The sequence below is a fragment of the Aquila chrysaetos genome, chromosome 20 (genome assembly GCF_900496995.4).
Source record: "Aquila chrysaetos chrysaetos chromosome 20, bAquChr1.4, whole genome shotgun sequence".
NCBI lineage: Eukaryota > Metazoa > Chordata > Aves > Accipitriformes > Accipitridae > Aquila > Aquila chrysaetos.
The window spans coordinates 4,840,015-4,855,739 of record NC_044023.1 but is presented as its reverse complement, the minus strand read 5'-3'; the positions used below and the strand labels follow the sequence as shown (position 1 = coordinate 4,855,739).

The following is a 15,725-nucleotide window of genomic DNA, read 5'->3' as shown; positions in this document are numbered from 1 at the left end:
AGTGGAGGTCTTTGGTCACTCCGCTGCGTTTGCCGTGAGTTGAGGAGCCTGGCGTGACTCCACGGCCCCTGATCTGTTAGGGGCAAAGCGCTGCCGACCGACCGGCTGAGGCAAGGGGCACCAACACGGGTCAGACCCGAAGGAAGCCCCGCCGGGAGCTGAGGCTAATCCTGCCTGCTGCTGCGCTTCTGTCCCCTCCAGGAGGTCTGGCAGCTGTCTGCAGAGTGGGAGCGAGTGAAGACCCGGTGGGAAAGAGCGGCGACAGCAAGCAAAGGCAGAATGGGCGGCGTGGGAGGCCTGGTCTGCAGGGGAGGACCGACAGCCGCCCCAGGTACGGGGGCAGCGATTGACACCGCTGAGAGCAGCAGCGGCCCCTCTGCGTCGGGGGCGGCAGGTCTCCAGGGGGGTGGGAGCAGGACTGACACCCAGCCGCAGGGCAGGGGTTTGCCCGCTCATCCCCGCGAGGGAGAGATTGGCAGCAGGACCCGAGGGGCAAAAGCAGCCGTCAGCCGTGATGACGGGCACGCGGGTGCTGAGCCTCCCGGCTCCCAGGTCCCGCCGCAGGCTCCTTTCGAGAGGTCCTCTGGGAAACGGCACCTCTGTTTGCCGTCTGGTTTGCTGAGAGCGTCTCCTCCTCGGCAGGCGCTCGGCACTGGAGGCGTTTGGGCTCCCCCACCCTCCAGCCCAGCCCAGGAGAAAGGAGGTCGGCGGGAGGTGGAGGAAGGCTGAAAACCCTCTCCCAGCAGAGGAGATGGCAGCAGCCGCCCAGCTGGAGAGACTCCAGCCTGAGTAAGTGTGCGCCGGCTCCGGCCGCAGCCTGGGGGCACTCGAGCGGCCGTGACCCCGCAGGATGTCCGGGTCCCCCCGTCCCTGCGTCCTGGGGTTGCGTCGGACACCTTCCGAGGTCTCCTAACGCGGGGCATGACCTGGTTACCCCCGCAGCTAAGACCCAAAGCTCACCGCAGGGTGAAAGGCTGAGTACACGCGGCCCCGGGCGGGGCGCAGGGGCTGTGCGAGGGCAGAGGCAGACGGGGTCTCCGGCAGAGGCTGAGGGATGACGTTTCCCTGCTGTTGCAGCCACCTTTCCCCACGAGCGGCCCAGGTCCTCAGAAGGCTGGAGCCGCATCAAGGACGGAGGACCATCTTCAGGCACGTCACTGAGAACAACCGGCGGAAGCTGGAGCAGCAGAGGCAGCTCCCCTGGTAACTATCTCCAAAGAGGGATGGTGCTTCCCCGGCTGCGAGGCCCATCCCTCCACCGAGGGCAGCCCTGGGGGAAAGAGGGCATTTCTCTGACACCCCTGGTGAGACAGAAGCAGGTTCTGGAGGCTGGCTTTGGGCTGGACCTCCCTGGAACAGCCAAGGGGGCTGCCTGGGCACCTAGAATTGGCTTTCCAAGTGGGACGTGAAGGTCCTGGCTGAAGACAGAGGGGTCCCTCCGATGGCTGCCTCTCCCCGTTCCAAACCAGAGCGCACGTCCTTCCCTCGCAGAGTCCTGCCCCAAGACACCTTGCCCCGAGGGGGACCCCTGTAGGGGACCCCCCAAGGTCTCTGCCCCCACTTGACTCAGCCCCCGGCTCATCAGCTGCACCTGGGACCTTCTCATGGCCTCGGGCATCAGGGGCCTCCCCCTCTTCACAGACAACTTGAGGCTTCGTCGCAAGCAGATCCCATCACCGGTGGCCTGAGCGACGCCTGCAGGATTTCTCTGCCTTCTCCCTGTCCATACGGTCACAGGCTTTCTTTCTTCCTCCCTAGCACGCGATGCTGGTACCGCAGCGGAGAGAAGGTGCCGGAGGCGGCGGCTGTAGCAGTGGCTGTTAGCAAAAGGGGCTGGGAGGCTTCTCAGCTTCTCAGATCCACCTAAAATACAAAATAAAGGGCTCTGGGGCTGTTCCCAGCTGGACTGACTGGTCCTGTGCCTGGTGATGGTCTAAAGGGGTTACACCCCGCCGTGCGTGATCCAAGAAGGGCTCGTAGGGGCAGGAGGGAGTAAAGTCCACGCATACCCCACAGCGCGAAACACGTGCAGCCCCTCTCCCGCACATCCCGACACAGAGGCAGCACGATGGAGGAGGCTCTCGCCCCCTTCCCGGGGACACCAGCACAGCTGGTGCTTCCCTGAAGCGCCTGCACGCTCCCGCACGCAGCGTGGAGAACCACTCGCAGGGCCAGAATCTGCGTGGGATTACAGGGCTGTGACCACGCTGGGACCACGGAGGTGTGGTGGGTAGATGGCACCGTGGGAGGGCTGCGGTGGATGGGACGCGGGCCTCGTCGGGAAGGACCCGGCCGGGAAGGCGAGGAGGTGGACTTGCCTCCTGCTTGGGGTGGGACAGGAGCCAGCCTGTGGGTCAGGGGTCAGCAGACAGACCAAGGTGGCTGCCGTGTTTAGCAGGGCTCTGCTAGAGACCTCCTGTTCAGGAGGAAGATGTAGCCGAGGTCTTCTTCAAACAAGTGAAGAAGGAAGCCTGACGTTCACAGGCCCTGGTCCACATGGGGGACCTGAACCACCCTGGTACCTGCTGGAAGGACGGTCCAGCAGGGCTCAGGCAATCTAGGAGGCTTCTAGAGTGCAGTTCCTGGCACGGGAGATGGAGGAACCCAGAGGAGATGGAGGAACCCAGAAGGAGAGGTGCTCTGCTGGACCTGGTGCTGCTGAGGGAGGAACCCAGAGGAGAGGGAGGAACCCAGAAGGAGAGGTGCTCTGCTGGACCTGGTGCTGCTGAGGGAGGAACCCAGAGGAGAGGGAGGAACCCAGAGGAGAGGGAGGAACCCAGAAGGAGAGGGTGCTCTGCTGGACCTGGTGCTGCTGAGGGAGGAACCCAGAGGAGATGGAGGAACCCAGAGGAGATGGAGGAACCCAGAAGGAGAGGTGCTCTGCTGGACCTGGTGCTGCTGAGGGAGGAACCCAGAGAAGAGGAGGAACCCAGAGGAGAGGGGAGGAACCCAAGAAGGAGAGGTGCTCTGCTGGACCTGGTGCTGCTGAGGGAGGAACCCAGAGGAGAGGGAGGAACCCAGAGGAGAGGGAGGAACCCAGAAGGAGAGGTGCTCTGCTGGACCTGGTGCTGCTGAGGGAGGAACCCAGAGGAGAGGGAGGAACCCAGAAGGAGAGGTGCTCTGCTGGACCTGGTGCTGCTGAGGGAGGAACCCAGAGGAGAGGGAGGAACCTAGAGGAGAGGGAGGAACCCAGAAGGAGAGGTGCTCTGCTGGACCTGGTGCTGCTGAGGGAGGAACCCAGGAGGAGGAGGGAGGAACCCAGAAGGAGAGGTGCTCTGCTGGACCTGGTGCTGCTGAGGGAGGAAACCCAGAGGAGAGGGAGGAACCCAGAGGAGAGGGAGGAACCCAGAAGGAGAGGTGCTCTGCTGGATCTGGTGCTGCTGAGGGAGGAACCCAGAGGAGATGGAGGAACCCAGAGGAGATGGAGGAACCCAGAAGGAGAGGTGCTCTGCTGGACCTGGTGCTGCTGATGGAGGAACCCAGAGGAGATGGAGGAACCCAGAGGAGATGGAGGAACCCAGAAGGAGAGGTGCCTCTGCTGGACCTGGTGCTGGTGATGGAGGAACCCAGAAGGAGAGGTGCTCTGCTGGACCTTGGCGCTGGTGAACAAGGAGGAACTGTTGGGGATTTGAAAGTCAGCAGCAGCCTTGGCTGCGGTGACCCTGAGGTGGTGGAGCTGAGGATGCCGAGGGGAGGGAGCAGGGCGAAAAGCCAAGGCCGCAGCCCTGGCTTCCAGGAGAGCCTGCCGGGCCCAGCCTTGGGAACCAGCTGGTGGCAACAAGGAGACCTCACACGGGGGGGAGAGCGGGGGGTGGGGAAGGCACGGCCCTAGTTGTGGCCGGGCTCCGGGACAGCATTCCCAGAAAAAGTCGCGGGCATCACTCCGTGGATCCATCCGTCCATCTTCGCCAGCGGCGGGGGGCAGCTCTGTGAGGAGAGGCCTCGGCTGCCCCTGCCGGCCTGGCAACAGCTGCGCCATTGGCCACGGCTGAGCCAATCAGCGGAGCCGGAGGCGGCCTGTCAGTCCCAGATAGAGGGGGCGGGAGGCTGAGCAGCCTGAGGAGAAATGGAGGAGAGATGGGCTGGGGGCAGGGGGGAGGAGGGGGATAGGGATAGGGATAGGGATAGGGATGGATGGGATAGGGATAGGGATAGGGATAGGGATAAGACCAGGACCAGGCGCAGGGGCAGGTATCTCCCCCCAGCGTGGAGGGGTCTGGGGGGGACCTGGATTCCTCACGGCCCACGGGCCCTTCCGTGGTCGCCAGCCCTGGGCCCGAGTGCTCAGCCCCAGGGACAACCCCACAACCAAGGTGGGAGCGGTTCCCGCGGCTGCCCCGAGGGTCGCCAGCCCCCAGTCAGCCCTGAGTATCTGAGCTGGGCTGAGGTGGAAGAGACTGGAAAACAGTTGATGGAGAGGAGGCGATGGCAGCAGGTACAGGGCCTGTGGCTCCTGGGATTAACTGACACTGCTACCGTTAAGTCGGCACTTCAGAAACTCTCTAGAGGCTCAATTTTGGCGTTTTAGAAAGCAGGCGTTCTTTATTGCAGCGCTGGATGGACGGGGGATCGTTCCGCCTATCTGAGAATTCCTGGTGCCAGAAGGTCAGTGCTGTATCCCCATCTCTGAGTGAGATGAAGGTGCTGATGCAGGGGCAAGCCCCGTGCTTTCCCAATGCCTGCCTCAGCGCTGGAGAGAGGACGGTCAAATCCTGCCTTGCCGTAGGGCCCCCCCATGTCTCCCCGTCCCATCTCTGTCCCCATGTCCCCCCCCTCTCCCCCCCACCTTGCAGCAGGGACACCCCCCAGGCCACGTCCTGCCTGTAGGGGCTCCCCACCAGCCCCCAGCCATACTCGAACATACTCGGCAGCAGGGCGAGTACCGCGGGGTGGTGATGGTGACAGTGACGCGGTGAGGGTGGCACGGTGACAGTGCCGCCATCCATCAGCAGGATGGGTACTGTGAGGTGGTGGTGGTGACACACTGACACTGATGGTGTCCCCATTCCCAGAGGGCCAAGTACCGCATGGTGGGGTCGGTGACATTGCAATGGTGACGTTGCAATGGTGACATGGTGACGGTGACAGAGCGATGGTGATGATGACATGGTGACAGTGACACAGCGATGGTGACGGTGACAGTGACACAGTGATGGTTACACGGTGACTGTGACGGTGACATGGTGACGGTGACACAGCGATGGTGTCATGGTGCCGGAGATGGTGACACGGTGCTGGTGCTGGTGACAGACACGGTGACTGTGACACAGTGATGGTGACAAGGTGACTGTTGCGTTAAAGCGTAACGAAGTTTGGCAGAAAATAAACCCCCGTGCATTCCAGCTTGTCCTCAGATATCAGGGGGGCTGGGGGCGGCCAGGCTTAGATTCTGCGTGATGCCCAATTCAGCACTCTAAGTCCGGTCACGTTCGATATATTGAACTATCACGATTACAGATGCACTAATAGTGCACTGTCCTTTCCATTTAGTCACGTTCAACGAGCTATCACGGCTAGATTTTAATGAATAGTACAGTTTATTAAAGCAACAGGAGTACAGGTTCTTTTGGATTGCCGGTGATACGTACGCTGTCTGCAAAGCACGTGCAAATAATAATGCAGTCGACTACAAGCACACTAAATGATGGAAAAACTCTACAGAGCTTTCTGAGTTTCCCGGGGAAGCACTCGGTATAACTGAGGGTCCGAATCTCACCCAGTAGGCATCTCTATGGTAGGGCGGGAAGAGACGTTCAGCCCCTCGACTGCTCCCAGAAGTCAGCGATGTCCTCCCGACTTGTCTATGATGGTATCTTCCCCAGCATTCCTCCTCTCTTAAGCCCTTTTGTACTATTTTCTTATTTTTAGGTGGAGCTTGAGTGACTCTAGTCATACTTACCTTTATTATGCTTGGTGTAACATCTCCTCGCTTTACTTTTAAAGGTATATGCTAGAGAAAATTCAGAGCGCATGCTCAGTGAGGGGTGGTTGCACCTTAGAGGCGGGTAGCTTTTGGGACAGAGGTGTGTTTTGCTATTATAATGAGATTATAATGAGCAAAGTTCCATGTCAGTACTCCAGAACTGGGCACTGATGATATAAATCAGAAGTAAGACAACAGCGTTGACAGAACCCCCTTGTTTCACCTCCTTGCTTCAGTGGATTCAATGCAGGAACCTTCCGTTCTTGTTCCTATGGTTCCAGTTCCCCATCCCTGCGGTGATTTCGCAGAGCGTGGCCGCGGCGTCTCCGCTCTGCTCCGCCCTCCGTGTTGCTTCTCAGAGTCAGCACACCAAGCTCCCCTCGTGTTGCTGACATCTAAGGTTGCAGGTCATGTTGCTTAGGGAATTATTATGGAACAGATTCCTTGCATATCCACTGTATTCCACCCTGGAGGTTCACCTTCCCTTACGAGAGGCGGGGGGACATATCAATAAGTCACCTCCAGCAATTATTCCACACTGGGCTGGCATTCTTCTGAAGTTACCTCATTCTCTTGGAATCGTTTCCTTGGTCGTCTTCATTCTGCTCGCATCTGCCAGTTTCAGCTAGTTCTGTGTCAGCAGCATTAGCTTTATCAGAAAGTTGACTCTCGCTCAGCTCTTGCGGCCTGAGGCTTCAACTCCTTCAGCTTCTAGTGCTAAGCCAGGCTATTCATCCTAACAATTCCCAGCACAGGGAAGGGCAAGCTCTACCGGAGCAACTCGGAGAGAACGGGGATGGCTGCTTCCCAGGACAAGAAGGGAAATCCATCTCCTCTCTCCCCGGCTGCGCCGGCTCCCTGCTGGCGTCATAATGCACCTTCAAAGGATGCGGGCTGATGTCACAGGGGGATGCCCCGCATCCCAGGGAGGTCTCCCCAGCGCTGCCGGCACTTCCCGGCGAGGCTTGGGCGCTGCTGGGCACTGCTCAGGGGCTCCCCACTGCTGCCCTTCGGAGCTGCTCCACAGCCAGGAGCGGGATCGGGAGGCAGCGGGGCTGCGCTGGGGGGACCCGTTGTGACCGGCAGAGGAGCAGGGGCACGTCGGAGAGGAGTTTTGGGCGAGGAGCTGCGAAGAGCATCCCTTTCCCTGAGCTGAGGGCAAGCGGCAGGCGCGATGGAGGGCTGCTGCACCGTGGCCATCAGCTTGGAGCTCAGCAGCTTGTTCCCCACGCTCCTGCAGCTCTCCACCAAGGGTAAGGGGTTTGGGAATTCCTTCCCGAGGGGTCGCACCGGGACTGGCCTCTGGAAAAAGCTGCAGCTGCCGGGCTGTGGGGGTGACTGGACGGGGCCGGGGGCTGCTGCGAGAGCCCTGCCTGGGGGTCCCACTGGACTCGGGGGACGATGTGGCAACCAGGTCCCGGTGCTGCCCGGAGCCCCGAGGCTCCCATGGGAATGGCTCCGTCCCCTTGGGAGGGGGGCCATCCAGGGCCAGCTTTCCCTGGGAGCTGGCCCCTCGTGGGGTTCTGGCTCTGGGATGAAAAGGGCTCCTGCGTCCCGGGGGCTGGGGGGGACAGCTACAGCTCCCACAGGGCTCTCGCGAGCCGGCTGGAAATGCCTGTGCTGTAAATCAGCCCTTTCCCTTGAACAAAGTCTCCTTTGGGAGAACCTCTCGTCCTCCCCATGGGACCCCCTTGTGCCACCAGGCTGGCAGATCACGTCCTGGGCTCTGGGGTGCCAAGGCTTTCTGGGGGTTAGATGGCCACAGCCCCGGTCCTGAGCCCTTCCCACATCCCCTTTTCTACCCCAGCCCCGCCCCGGGAGCAGAGTAAGGCTGGCAGTCGGAAAGCGGGGCACAGCCCAGCTCCGCAGCCACGGCCGCGTTTGTCTGGGCAGTTTGCGGACACCGGCATCTGTCAACCCCTGGGCGAGGAGCTTGCCGAGAGGCTGTCAGCTGGCTGGCCCGGAGCCCGACACCTCTTTCCTTTGCTTTCCAGAGGTTGTGGCTATTTGGGATGCTGTGTCTGCGTACATCCTGGGACAGCTGAAGCAGGACAAGGTGGGCTGGCGTCTCGGTCCCCCTTTGCCCCGGAGGGCCGGACCCCGGGAAGCAATCCCTCCCTGAGCATCGTGGCGGCACACCGAGACAACCCCGTGTGCTCAGAGCTGCTTCTTGGTCAACCAGGAGAGAAACCAAGTCCAGATCTAGTCTGAGAAAGCATTCAGCACACGATAGGGCTTCACCCTTCGCTGTGGTCAGAGCGGAGAGGCCGAGCAGAGAGGCAGGCGATTATGCTGGTGCCACGCCAAGGATAATCCCCGGGAATCAGTCCCAGGGGTATTCCCTCCCTGTGCTGGAATTGCCTGGGATCTTCTCTAGCCAAGGGATGTTAGCAAATATTTTGAGGAGGGCAAGAAAACAAATGGAGAACACGGGCCTTTTCCTAAGCTTTCACTCTTCCCGTCTCTGAAGTACTCGCTCATCAGCCTTTTTGTCTTTTTCCTGGGCAGGGTGTCCTGGTCGCAGGACTCGGGACCTTCGCGATGGTCCAAGAGCAATTCCAGGGCAGAGAAGAGGTGTATGCGGTTCGAAGACCCGTCTTCCGACTGGAGCTTGATGTGTTATGTCCGCAGGAGCTCGCGTTCCCCACAGTGGTTATCCCCGGTGAGGAAGCAGCGGCCACCCTCCGCTTTCCCCCTCCATGTCTGGGCGGGGAACGTGTGCTCTCGGCTCTTTGGGAAGGGCTGGGAGCAGTAGAGAACTGCCTCTAAAGGTCAGGGGGTGGCTTGCGCTCCCCCAAAACTAACCGCTCCCCAAGGGCTGTTTCTATGAGCGCCCTTCCCTCTGGCATTTTGTTATGAACCTTATGTGGAAATTTGGCCTGCTGTGACAGTGACCGCGTTCCTCCTCCTCGCAGGCGATGTCAAGATCAAGCCGCTGAACTACAAGCGGCTGTCGCGAGCCACCTCCTTCCCACGGCACGTGGTGAAGGACTGCGTGCAAGAGACCATCCTCTTGTACTCTTCCCAACTGAAGAACGGGCAGCGCCTCTCCTTCGCCTTCAAGGACATTGGTGTTCTGTCCTGCAACGACGACCTCCTGTGCATGCGGTTCTATTCTGACTGCGTCACAGGGCTGGAGAGCAAGGCCAGCCAGATTGCGCTGCTTCACACTGTAAGTTGCTGGAGGTTTTGAGGGCTGCTCCCGTGTCTTTGGGAAGCCTAATGAAGGGTGAGCAACCCGGTCGCCGTTGGCCAGCCTGGACGTGGCAGGACGGTCAAACACCTTTCGCCGTGCTTGCCCCCGCTGACTTCTCCATTAGCAAAGAAAGTTTCTTCTGGGTCCTTGCCCTACAAAAAGCCCAGCGGTGTTATTGCGCGGTCTCAGTGTTGGCTGTGCAGCTTCTCCAGAGCAGAGCAAGGGCTAACGCTGATGGAGGAGGATTTGGCAGAGAGGTTTGGAGAAGTGGCTTGCTTTTGGAGTGGGAGACAGGTCTGCTTCCTTTGGGAGCCAAGAGGAAACTGCCTTGGAAACCTTCTAACAGCTCTGTGTCACTTTGCAGAGGCTGTGGACGCCAGGGGCAGCTGTCTCCGGTGGAGCGACCGCCGCCCAGGAGATGCAGGCTGCTCCTGCCCACGCGTTCCCGAGGTGAGTGCTTTTCCTCTGCAGCCCTTGACCGGCCGAGCGGGCGGCTTCCCAGCTCCTGCTCAGGAGCACGCGTTGTCAGGGCTTGACGTTTGGCATCGAGTCAGGGATCAGTTGTGAAGCGACTGGTTTCTGGTTAACTAATGCTGAGCTGGCACTATGCGTGTATTCTCCTGGAGTGACCCGGCATCGCGATCGTGTTTCTCACGCCCAGCCTGTTGTCATTCCCACCAGAGAGAACCAGCTGCACGTGGTGAGGCGGCGCTGGGTTGGGGGAGATTGCCGATAAAACCTGTGCAGGGCCACAAAGGAAAAGGGATGCGACGCCCGCACGGACGTCGGGAGGATTAGTGCTGGCAAGCTGCAGAGGGTAGGAGGTCACCGTTCTTCAAGCCTGTGTCATCATTTGCGTTCCAGGTTTCAGTTCCTGGTGATCAGCAGATCGGCGTCCAAGGCTTTCTCCACCTGGCACAAGAAGGTTGCAGAAAAGCACAGGGTCAGAAGAGGTACGGGAAGGGGTCCCTGCTGTCCAGAGCCCGGTTCAAACGCACTCCCCACGGGGCTGCTCTGAAGAGCTTCCTCCTTTCCCAGGTACAGAGGGAAGCCAGGTGCCTGACAAGCTGCTGCAGAGGCGGGTGAAGTATTCCCTCCCCGCGCTGCCAAACCAGGGGCCGGGCACCAGGCAGCAAGACACGGAGAAGAAGCCTTCTGCCGGGTGAGACCCCTGTGGGAAGGGATGAAAGGCACCCTTGCGCCCACGTAGGAGAGGCGTCCCCTTTGGAGACTCCGGCTGTAGGGACTCGGGAAGGTCCCTGGCACGTGCCCCACGGTTTTTACGAGCTTGTTTGCCCCATCACAGGCCCCTTAGCGGGGAAGGCAGCGGATGTTGAGTGCACCCCACGTTCCTTTGCTTGCTCCTACAGTAGACCTGAGGTGCAGTCCTCTCCCATCCATCTGATGGGGCTCAGGAAAGGCCCCCCCTTGCCATGGGAAACGGTCCCACCTCCACCGCTTCTTCTGCCAGCCTGGGGAGCTTTGACACCAGCCGGAGAGCACGGGGCACCCACCTGCCCCACGCTCACGCCGACTCCTCCTGGTGTCTCTTTGCAGTCTGCTCCCACCATGTCCAGGCAGCTCCCCCAGCACGAAGGAGGCAAGCAGGCAGGAGCCAGCTCCTCCAGCCAGGCCCACCGCTGCGCTCCCGTCTTCTGAAGGCTGCAAGAGAGCGCTGCAGGTACGTGCTCTGCCTTGCTGTAGCTACCGTGCTGTTCGAGACTCGGCAAAAGCCTCTTTGCGCAGAGAGCCATCCTGAAAGGGTCCCTTGGCGTGCGTTCATCGTCACCTCCTTCAGACCTTCTTCAGGAAAAGGAAGGTGCCGCACACCCTTCCCGCCTGCCGTTGCCCCCGCGTTGTCACGAAACACTTTTCTTCTGGCCAGGGGCTATGGAAAACGTACAAGTCCTTTCTAGGTCGTTGACAGTGGAGGTCTTTGGTCACTCCGCGTTTGCCGTGAGTTGAGGAGCCTGGCGTGACTCCACGGCCCCTGATCTGTTAGGGGCAAAGCGCTGCCGACCGACCGGCTGAGGCAAGGGGCACCAACACGGGTCAGACCCGAAGGAAGCCCCGCCGGGAGCTGAGGCTAATCCTGCCTGCTGCTGCGCTTCTGTCCCCTCCAGGAGGTCTGGCAGCTGTCTGCAGAGTGGGAGCGAGTGAAGACCCGGTGGGAAGAGCGGCGACAGCAAGCAAAGGCAGAATGGGCGGCGTGGGAGGCCTGGTCTGCAGGGGAGGACCGACAGCCGCCCCAGGTACGGGGCAGCGATTGACACCGCTGAGAGCAGCAGCGGCCCTCTGCGTCGGGGCGGCAGGTCTCCAGGGGGGTGGGAGCAGGACTGACACCCAGCCGCAGGGCAGGGGTTTGCCCGCTCATCCCCGCGAGGGAGAGATTGGCAGCAGGACCCGAGGGGCAAAAGCAGCCGTCAGCCGTGATGACGGGCACGCGGGTGCTGAGCCTCCCGGCTCCCATCCCGCCGCAGGCTCCTTTCGAGAGGTCCTCTGGGAAACGGCACCTCTGTTTGCCGTCTGGTTTGCTGAGAGCGTCTCCTCCTCGGCAGGCGCTCGGCACTGGAGGCGTTTGGGCTCCCCACCCTCCAGCCCAGCCCAGGAGAAAGGAGGTCGGCGGGAGGTGGAGGAAGGCTGAAAACCCTCTCCCAGCAGAGGAGATGGCAGCAGCCGCCCAGCTGGAGAGACTCCAGCCTGAGTATGTGCGCCGGCTCCGGCCGCAGCCTGGGGGCACTCGAGCGGCCGTGACCCCGCAGGGATGTCCGGGTCCCCCGTCCCTGCGTCCTGGGGTTGCGTCGGACACCTTCCGAGGTCTCCTAACGCGGGCATGACCTGGGTTACCCCCGCAGCTAAGACCCAAAGCTCACCGCAGGGTGAAAGGCTGAGTACACGCGGCACCGGGCGGGCGCAGGGGCTGTGCGAGGGCAGAGGCAGACGGGGTCTCCGGCAGAGGCTGAGGGATGACGTTTCCCTGCTGTTGCAGCCACCTTTCCCCACGAGCGGCCCAGGTCCTCAGAAGGCTGGAGCCGCATCAAGGACGGAGGACCATCTTCAGGCACGTCACTGAGAACAACCGGCGGAAGCTGGAGCAGCAGAGGCAGCTCCCCTGGTAACTATCTCCAAAGAGGGATGGTGCTTCCCCGGCTGCGAGGCCCATCCCTCCACCGAGGGCAGCCCTGGGGGAAAGAGGGCATTTCTCTGACACCCCTGGTGAGACAGAAGCAGGTTCTGGAGGCTGGCTTTGGGCTGGACCTCCCTGAACAGCCAAGGGGGCTGCCTGGGCACCTAGAATTGGCTTTCCAAGTGGGACGTGAAGGTCCTGGCTGAAGACAGAGGGGTCCCTCCGATGGCTGCCTCTCCCCGTTCCAAACCAGAGCGCACGTCCTTCCCTCGCAGAGTCCTGCCCCAAGACACCTTGCCCCGAGGGGGACCCCTGTAGGGGACCCCCAAGGTCTCTGCCCCACTTGACTCAGCCCCCGCTCATCAGCTGCACCTGGGACCTTCTCATGGCCTCGGGCATCAGGGGCCTCCCCCTCTTCACAGACAACTTGAGGCTTCGTCGCAAGCAGATCCCATCACCGGTGGCCTGAGCGACGCCTGCAGGATTTCTCTGCCTTCTCCCTGTCCATACGGTCACAGGCTTTCTTTCTTCCTCCCTAGCACGCGATGCTGGTACCGCAGCGGAGGAGAAGGTGCCGGAGGCGGCGGCTGTAGCAGTGGCTGTTAGCAAAAAGGGGCTGGGAGGCTTCTCAGCTTCTCAGATCCACCTAAAAATACAAAATAAAGGGCTCTGGGGCTGTTCCCAGCTGGACTGACTGGTCTGTGCCTGGTGATGGTCTAAAGGGGTTACACCCCCCGTGCGTGATCCCAGAAGGGCTCGTAGGGGCAGGAGGGAGTAAAGTCCACGCATACCCCACAGCGCGAACACGTGCAGCCCCTCTCCCGCACATCCCGACACAGAGGCAGCACGATGGAGGCTCTCGCCCCCTTCCCGGGACACCAGCACAGCTGGTGCTTCCTGAAGCGCCTGCACGCTCCCGCACGCAGCGTGGAGAACCACTCGCAGGGCCAGAATCTGCGTGGGATTACAGGGCTGTGACCACGCTGGGACCACGGAGGTGTGGTGGGTAGATGGCACCGTGGGAGGGCTGCGGTGGAGGGACGCGGGCTCGTCGGGAAGGACCGGCCGGGAAGGCGAGGAGGTGGACTTGCCTCCTGCTTGGGGTGGGACAGGAGCCAGCCTGTGGGTCAGGGTCAGCAGACAGACCAAGGTGGCTGCCGTGTTAGCAGGGCTCTGCTAGAGACCTCCTGTTCAGGAGGAAGATGTAGCCGAGGTCTTCTTCAAACAAGTGAAGAAGGAAGCCTGACGTTCACAGGCCCTGGTCCTCATGGGGACCTGAACCACCCTGGTACCTGCTGGAAGGACGGTCCAGCAGGGCTCAGCACATCTAGGAGGCTTCTAGAGTGCAGTTCCTGGCACGGGTGATGGAGGAACCAAGAAGGAGAAGGAGGCCCAGAAGGAGAGGTGCTCTGCTGGACCAGGTGCGGGTGCTGGAGGAACCCAGAGGAGATGGAGGAACCCAGAGGAGGAGGAGGAACCCAGAAGGAGAGGTGCTCTGCTGGACCTGGTGCTGCTGAGGGAGGAACCCAGAGGAGAGGAGGAACCCAGAAGGAAGGTGCTCTGCTGGACCTGTGCTGCTGAGGAGGAACCCAAGGAAGGGAGGAACCCAGAGGAGGGGAGGAACCCAGAAGGAGAGGTGCTCTGCTGGATCTGGTGCTGCTGAGGGGAGGAACCCAGAGGAGATGGAGGAACCCAGAGGAGATGGAGGAACCCAGAAGGAGAGGTGCTCTGCTGGACCTGGTGCTGCTGAGGGAGGAACCCAGAGAGAGAGGGAGGAGGAACCCAGAGGAGAGGGAGGAACCCAGAAGGAGAGGTGCTCTGCTGGACCTGGTGCTGCTGAGGGAGGAACCCAGAGGAGAGGGAGGAACCCAGAGGAGATGGAGGAACCCAGAGGAGAGGGGGAACCCAGAAGGAGAGGTGCTCTGCTGGACCTGGTGCTGCTGAGGGAGGAACCCAGAGGAGATGGAGGAACCCAGAGGAGATGGAGGAACCCAGAAGGAGAGGTGCTCTGCTGGACCTGGTGCTGGTGATGGAGGAACCCAGAGGAGATGGAGGAACCCAGAGGAGATGGAGGAACCCAGAAGGAGAGGTGCTCTGCTGGACCTGGTGCTGCTGAGGGAGGAACCCAGAGGAGAGGGAGGAACCCAGAGGAGAGGGAGGAACCCAGAAGGAGAGGTGCTCTGCTGGACCTGGTGCTGCTGAGGGAGGAACCCAGAAGGAGAGGTGCTCTGCTGGACCTGGCGCTGGTGAACAAGGAGGAACTGTTTGGGGATTTGAAAGTCGGCAGCAGCCTTGGCTGCGGTGACCCTGAGGTGGTGGAGCTGAGGATGCCGAGGGGAGGGAGCAGGGCGAAAAGCCAAGGCCGCAGCCCTGGCTTCCAGGAGAGCGGGCCGGGCCCAGCCTTGGGAACCAGCTGGTGGCAACAAGGAGACCTAACACGGCGGGGGAGAGCGGGGTGGGGAAGGCACGGCCCTAGTTGTGGCCGGGCTCCGGGACAGCATTCCCAGAAAAAGTCGCGGGCATCACTCCGTGGATCCATCCGTCCATCTTCGCCAGCGGCGGGGGGCAGCTCTGTGAGGAGAGGCCTCGGCTGCCCCTGCCGGCCTGGCAACAGCTGCGCCATTGGCCACGGCTGAGCCAATCAGCGGAGCCGGAGGCGGCCTGTCAGTCCCAGATAGAGGGGGCGGGAGGCTGAGCAGCCTGAGGAGAAATGGAGGAGAGATGGGCTGGGGGCAGTGGGGGCAAGGAGGGGGATAGGGATAGGGATAGGGATAGGGATAGGGATAGGGATAGGGATAGGGATAGGGATAAGACCAGGACCAGGCGCAGGGGCAGGTATCTCCCCCCAGCGTGGAGGGGTCTGGGGGGGACCTGGATTCCTCACGGCCCACGGGCCCTTCCGTGGTCGCCAGCCCTGGGCCCGAGTGCTCAGCCCCAGGGACAACCCCACAACCAAGGTGGGAGCGGTTCCCGCGGCTGCCCCGAGGGTCGCCAGCCCCCAGTCAGCCCTGAGTATCTGAGCTGGGCTGAGGTGGAAGAGACTGGAAAACAGTTGATGGAGAGGAGGCGATGGCAGCAGGTACAGGGCCTGTGGCTCCTGGGATTAACTGACACTGCTACCGTTAAGTCGGCACTTCAGAAACTCTCTAGAGGCTCAATTTTGGCGTTTTAGAAAGCAGGCGTTCTTTATTGCAGCGCTGGATGGACGGGGGATCGTTCCGCCTATCTGAGAATTCCTGGTGCCAGAAGGTCAGTGCTGTATCCCCATCTCTGAGTGAGATGAAGGTGCTGATGCAGGGGCAAGCCCCGTGCTTTCCCAATGCCTGCCTCAGCGCTGGAGAGAGGACGGTCAAATCCTGCCTTGCCGTAGGGCCCCCCCATGTCTCCCCGTCCCATCTCTGTCCCCATGTCCCCCCCCTCTCCCCCCCACCTTGCAGCAGGGACACCCCCCAGGCCACGTCCTGCCCGTAGGGGCTCCC

General features: G+C 61.5%; 1 protein-coding gene and 1 long non-coding RNA gene across 2 annotated transcripts; both read left to right on the top strand.

Annotated features, from left to right (window-relative positions):
* Positions 1–676: 676 nt before the first annotated feature.
* On the top strand, positions 677–1,784 carry LOC115333258. The gene is made up of 3 exons (XR_003920723.2): positions 677–789; positions 1,078–1,203; positions 1,759–1,784. It is a non-coding gene; the product is annotated as an uncharacterized LOC115333258 (long non-coding RNA).
* A 3,318-nt stretch (positions 1,785–5,102) lies between these two features.
* LOC115333244 (coiled-coil domain-containing protein 81-like) lies at positions 5,103–12,936 on the top strand. The gene is made up of 13 exons (XM_041118799.1): positions 5,103–5,129; positions 5,284–7,176; positions 7,918–7,979; positions 8,432–8,585; positions 8,839–9,095; positions 9,484–9,569; positions 9,984–10,072; positions 10,158–10,281; positions 10,677–10,800; positions 11,243–11,371; positions 11,678–11,823; positions 12,109–12,234; positions 12,786–12,936. Exons 2-13 carry the CDS (start codon positions 7,098–7,100, stop codon positions 12,850–12,852), a joined length of 1,443 nt encoding a protein of 480 aa, XP_040974733.1. The 5' UTR covers positions 5,103–5,129; positions 5,284–7,097; the 3' UTR covers positions 12,853–12,936.
* The last annotated feature ends 2,789 nt before the right edge of the window (positions 12,937–15,725 follow it).

Coding starts and splice junctions, on each gene's coding strand:
- LOC115333244 (XM_041118799.1), top strand. CDS start 7,098: ATGGAGGGCTGCTGCACCGTGGCCATCAGCTTGGAGCTCAGCAGCTTG. Junction 9,096..9,483: donor AGATTGCGCTGCTTCACACT/GTAAGTTGCTGG, acceptor GTCACTTTGCAG/AGGCTGTGGACGCCAGGGGC. Junction 12,235..12,785: donor CAGCAGAGGCAGCTCCCCTG/GTAACTATCTCC, acceptor CTTCCTCCCTAG/CACGCGATGCTGGTACCGCA.